We start from the raw sequence: 6,000 nt of genomic DNA, 5'->3' as shown, positions 1-6,000 counted from the left end.
ACTCCCCCTTGTGTTTGGTAATCATTGAACAATCTTCCATTGATCAATCCCTCTGTCTCAAACGAACGGTGTCGATTAGTGTTTAATTAGCGTAAAAATTAGCTCCACATTCATCCATCCAGTGTTACCGGATCATGCTGAACAAATTGATTGAAACTAATCCACTCCACTCTACCACTCCCCCCAGTTGGATGCCGTTCGGATGAACCAATCTACATTGCGCGAGCGCGCTGAAGGGGGGCTTACGCACCACACGCGGGTGTCACTTTCGTTCGCGCTAAGCAAGCAAAGTAACGCATCTCGTTAATATAAGTGAAGAAACAAAAAAGGCGTATGGTTTTAGTCACGTTTTATTTCACTTAAGTCGCTCCCAGGTCGCTGCAAGTGCTGGCCACTAATGCCCGTGGTCCACGGCGTGACGCGGGCGAGTGGCACTGCACTGCGCAGACTGATGGTGGCGACGCATCGCATCTTCTTTAAATATATTTAACAGTTATAAGTTATCGTTACAATCTAACAATCTCGATCTCGAATTTGCAGCGCCCTCTCCGTGCTGCAGTGGCGCATTCATCAGCCGTTCGTTCGCAACAGTTGCAAACGAACCTCCTCCTTCACATCACACCAACGATCTGTTTAAGGCTTTTGATATGTATATGCGATCGTTACCGTTCGTTGATCGCTACATTTTCCCCATCCTCCTCCCCGTTGTTTAGCTGCGTTTCTTTGCGCCATTTGGTCATTTACAACACGCTGCAGTGGAATGGTGTCGGAAAAAACGGATGAGGAAATGCTGTACAGAAACCTGGACGCATTGCAGCTGGTGCAGGACTGACTTGGACGCTGAGGCCGACTAGTGCTTCCAGTGGTGCGACGCTGTCACGGCCGTTGGCGTAGGGACGGCGGCGGTCGCTCCACTGTACTCGAGACTTTCGCTCGACTGTTCGCTGCCGTGGTGGATGTGATGATGGTGCTGCTGCTGTCCTGACGGCTTCCGGCCGGTGTCTTCGTGCGATCCGGACGGTGCAGAAGAAGCAGAGAGTGGAAGGTAGTTCGAGCTCGGCACGGGTGGCAGATATCCGTGGGCCGGTTTTGGTGGCGGGGGAAGGTACGCGTTGGTGGACGGGGGAGCTGGTGGCAGATAGCCATGCTTGGCCGGCGAGTCGTAGCTGAGCTTGGGCGGGAACGGTGCCCCTTTGCTGACCGGGGGCAGGTACTGCAGCGAGGGCGCCAGATAAGCGCCGGTGTGCGAGGTGGAGGGCGCCGATATGGTTTCGTGCGTCGAGCCAAGGTAGGTGGACGGTTTGAAGGGCTTCTGGTGCGCACTGCCGCTACCGCCGCCTCCGACCGTAGAGTGGACGGAGGTGTGCAGGGGCGACACCATCGTGGCCGTCGTGGGCTGGTGTAGATTCAGCGTGGAGATGTACTTGTTGCCCGAGTACAGATCGTTGGCGGGGACGTTCGGGGTGCTGGAGTAATGGCGCAGCCCCTTCACACCGCTCGCGTACGACGGTTCGTGCCCGAGCGAGTGTGCCAAGTGGCCGTACGTGGAAGACGTCGACGTTGGACCGGCCGGTGCCGTGAGGGCGGCCGCTTGCGGAAGGCTCACGCCATGGGCGAAGCTGGCCACCTCCGGGTGAAACTTCAGTGGCATCGGTTTCAGATGGAAAGCGCTGCTATCGAGCACGACCGAGGGGCTAGGGTGGCCAGCGTCATGCTCGGGGAACGGTGATCCGTACGCGTAACTCGCCGGGATGGCCTTGATCGTGAGCGGCCCCACCGAGTGCAGCTGTTTCAGCAGATCGGATAGCTCCTTCGAGCCGAAGCTGCTGCCGTACTTGAAGTGGGTCGGCTCGGGACCGCCGAACCCACCGGTGAACTGGTGGCCCTGCCCGACCGCCGGTGCGAAGAACGCGTGCGAAGAGGCCGGCGTGTACTTGTAGCTGGAGGTGAGGGATGGCGCCGGACCGAGGTAAAGCTTGTGGCCACCGAACGAACCGTGCATGGGCGGGAAGGGCGAATGCTGCGGGATGCTGTAGCTGTACGAGCCGTGGCTGGTGGCCGGGGGTGCGTAAAACTCGCCGAGCGGCTGCGCATGGCCAGCGAACGAGTAGCGATGGTGGGACGGCTGGTAGTGCGGCAGTCCGTAGGCGCTGGCCACCTCGCGCTTACCGTGCGAGGATGCTTTCTTCGTTACGGTGGTCGGCGACTTGGATGGGCCGGATGGGTGGAGCTCTGGAGACGGCGGCGGCTTGCTGGGCGTGCTGGCCACACCATCGACCGGTTTGCCGCTAACATCTTTGCTGGCAAGGACGGCTACCGCGAGCAGCAGCAGCAGCGAGGCTACCAGTTTAACGGCCTGGAAATGGGAGTGGATGGGAAACACGTTTTATTTTGAAAACTGGTGCAAGTTCGGGTGCGTTATTGTTATGGTAATTAAAGGGGGGCGACATAAAGACAGCATCGAGAGAAAAGCAAGGTTCGTCGCTTGTCAGTCGGGGACGGGTTTATGTCCTTAGCTCTTGAAATGATGGCCTAAGCGAGCTGATTGAATGACACTACGGCAAGGTTAATGAGTGTCTAGCTCATCTCTAACTTGAGACAATTTCTAACGACTGTGCTTCATGGACATTTCGAGGAAAGTTGAACAAACGAATCTGATTAATTATGGTTAATGTTACGAAAATTAAAATCTAAAAAAAAGCCAAATTAAACACCACAAAACATATCAGGATCGAATTTCAAATGTTCCAATCGCAACCATCCTCATGTACACGTTCGTTTTCGGTTTCACTCGTTGGACACGCGATCGAGCAGGGGCACGCGAGGGAGGACTGTCTTGTTGTGACAATTTCACTCTAATGAATCACTTCCTTCTTTCGGTTCAGTGCGCTCTTCTCCCGCACACACAGACACACATGATCATACACGCACAAACTTTCAATCGATAATCCCATTCCGCTTTAATTGCAGCCTCACTAACCATTTTATCGCGTTACGCGCCGCTTCAAACACCGCTCTCCGGGAGGCTTAAAACTTTGCCCAAATTGCACTTTCTATCACGGTAAAACAATCACACATTTAACACGACACACACACACACGCACAAACGCTTCTTATCTCCTCCTCCCAACACACTCCTTATCACACGTGGGTTTTTTTTTGTTTTTGTTTGGCTGGTAAATGTGAAAGGTTCGTCGCCTGCTGCTCGCTCGCGATGACCGATCTGCTTTCAATCACCGACCGCAAAGGAATGCTTCAAAGGCTACCGAAATTCACCTGCTTATATACCACCTCCCAACCGTCCAAACACGCTCATTGTGATCGTGTGTCGTGTCTCTTTTTTCTCCCCCTCCCCCGCTCGCGCCTATTGTATTTGGCGTCGGACGGTCGCGGTTGGCGATTCTGCGGGGCACCGATGATCTTCAAAACAGCGTCCACCCAACAGAGCACATTTGAAAGGGGGTGTTGGGAGGGGAACAGGTGAATGGGTTAAGGGTGGGAATGGGGAGGACACACTGTCCACCGGTAGGGACAAAAGCGAGATTGAAAGGGACACTGGAATCGACTGAAGCGTTTGCACCTTATCTAAGCCCTTTTGTGCCTCACTCCGCCCAACCGCATAACCACAACGGCGGAATGTGTAGCACGTGATCGAGATTCCCCGAGCTGATTCCTTAGGCCACTTCCATTCTGATATCGGGCCTCAATTACACTGGACGTCACAGGTTGGACATGTCGGGGGAAAACTGCTAGGGTTAAGGAAAAAGAACAACACTTGTAATTGCATTTCCGGCCACGTGCCAATGCTCTGCTGGAGAAAGTGCTTTGTGGGGTCTTACTTAATGCCTGAATGCTTAACAGACGCGAAGAAGAGAAGGTTCCAGCCTGATCGTGCTGTGCTCGTCAAATCACACTTCTAGCCCACTCACAGAAGATTACATGATCGCAAGTAGTATTGTTTACTACGTAGATTCCCCTAAAAACAGGCGTCATGGTTCGTCGCTTTGACGCGAGTTCCCACAATTTGTTCTAATTAAAGATCGTCCGAGTGGGCTTTATTGTGATGTCGTCGTTTTTGCAGATTCGTATCTTCCCGAGCACCACAAACAAGGAAGATCTTCCTATGGCGAATCTATGCCAACGCGAATGTTTACGACAAGAAAATCAAAAAAGCAGTACGGATGAAAAAAGTGAAACCTTTGAAACCCTCTGGTGCTGGGGTCGAACGCACAGGGCTCGAACCTTTTTTTTTCCTTCGACATCCAACGCACTCCTCCACAAAGCGAAGGGAAAAGCGCATCCACGGACGGATGAGTACGATAAACCGCCCCCCGCTCTCGATTGCTCCAATCAATCGCTGATTTATGTCGCTATTTACCCGGGCCCGGGTACGCAATTGCAGGCGGGAAGGAAAGCAAACGCAACGCAGAAGAAAGCGCAAAACGAGGTGAGACATAAACCTCTTGGGGGCTGCTCTGGCTGGCAATAAGTGAGCATGGTACCGGGAATGGTAAAATATGAACTGCCAACGTGCCACTGATATGGGCTCGATCGTCGCGTGTGTAAAAATCTGTGCACGTTTTCCCGGACCAGGAGGGTTGTGGTTGTTGTTTTTTTCGGGGTTTTTTTTTGTACTGTTTCGATGTTGTCTTTTGCTTCGATCATTTGAATTATGAATTCGTTGATCGTTTTGCGTGCAAGTTTTAATGGTTCACCGTTGCTGAACCGCTTTTGACGAATGAAATGGAGAAGTTTATTCAAGAATTGGAGTTAAACGATGCTACGTAATAGTTAAACAATTTCATTTTATGATTATTTGTGTTCCAAATAAGTATTTTGATATCAAATTGGAAGAGCGAAATAGATGAAAGGACAAAAATTTCAAATAAAACATTTGGTGCCGTGACCAGGATATTAAGCAGAACTTATGTAAATCGTGTCAGATAAAACAGTTTTCATTAATGGCATAAGTGTACTACCAGGACACGTTTAAAAAGATGACAAAAAAGCAGCATTGCTAATCAATAACACTTATTAGGCAACATGAAACTCTGATCGTAAATAATGAAACAGCTCACTCCACCAGATCTTTGCTTTCAACACACACACACACATACACGTAAACAAAAGCGATCAATCTTGCTAGGATTGCTTGCCTCTTAATGGCCAGCGAAACACAACAACACATGTCAAACAATTCATGAACGAACGCTCAACCAAGTGATGGACATTTTACTGATCAAGATCTCCCTGCCAATTGGCAGTGTGGGGGGGGGGGAACTATGAATTTTGCAACAGCCATTTTCCTTGCAGCCAATTTCCACCAGCGGCGGAAGTGTGCCACAGGCCCGGGCTAACGAGCTGCTTAAGCTCAATCGAGACACCCAAAACATACCCTCCCTCGGCGTCGAAAGGCTCCAACATTAAAAACCCAAAAAACCATACGGTCCAAACCAATTGCCCCGCCGATCATCATTCACCATCATCGCGATCATCGCGATCATGTGCGATCGCCGGACGGTTTAGGTGGACAAAATGGTTGTACAAATGGTTGCGATGAAATCACCTCGTACCCTATTAGCGAAGGAAACTCTCGCACTCCGGTTCCGGTAGTGAAAATGCTCGTGATGCTCTTTGGGGAAGATCTTGGCAATGCGTTCAGGGTGCGATCGTTTGATTTTGTGTGTGTGTGTGTGAGTGTGTGTATGTTTTTTTTTTCCTTTGAGCTGAAACAACAAGGCGGAAGGGTAAAAGAAGAAAGGAAAAACTTTTCAACCCACCGGTCTCTGTTCACCTTCACCGCGGTTGCGCGGCGAACGAAAACTCGAGCTCTCGAGCCAAAAAAATCGCAAAGAACCGAGAAGTCGAAATGACCCCCAGTTCACCAATTACCGCCGGTTCGATCGCAGATCAATCATTCTCTCCATCACCACCCTCCGTCACACGTCTTCAGCAGGGGAAGGAGAGTAGTGTTGAGGAGACGACGAGACGGAGAAAGAG

General features: G+C 51.1%; 1 protein-coding gene across 1 annotated transcript; it reads right to left on the bottom strand.

Annotated features, from left to right (window-relative positions):
* Positions 1-332: 332 nt before the first annotated feature.
* Positions 333-3,234, bottom strand: LOC120898792 (extensin-like). Its single transcript, XM_040305136.1, has 2 exons — positions 2,981-3,234; positions 333-2,356 (listed from the first exon to the last, which is right to left on the bottom strand). Exons 1-2 carry the CDS (start codon positions 2,981-2,983, stop codon positions 851-853), a joined length of 1,509 nt encoding a protein of 502 aa, XP_040161070.1. The 5' UTR covers positions 2,984-3,234; the 3' UTR covers positions 333-850.
* Positions 3,235-6,000: the final 2,766 nt, after the last annotated feature.

The sequence above is a fragment of the Anopheles arabiensis genome, chromosome 2 (assembly GCF_016920715.1).
Source record: "Anopheles arabiensis isolate DONGOLA chromosome 2, AaraD3, whole genome shotgun sequence".
Lineage (NCBI taxonomy): Eukaryota > Metazoa > Arthropoda > Insecta > Diptera > Culicidae > Anopheles > Anopheles arabiensis.
This window is presented reverse-complemented; position numbering and strand designations above follow the sequence as displayed.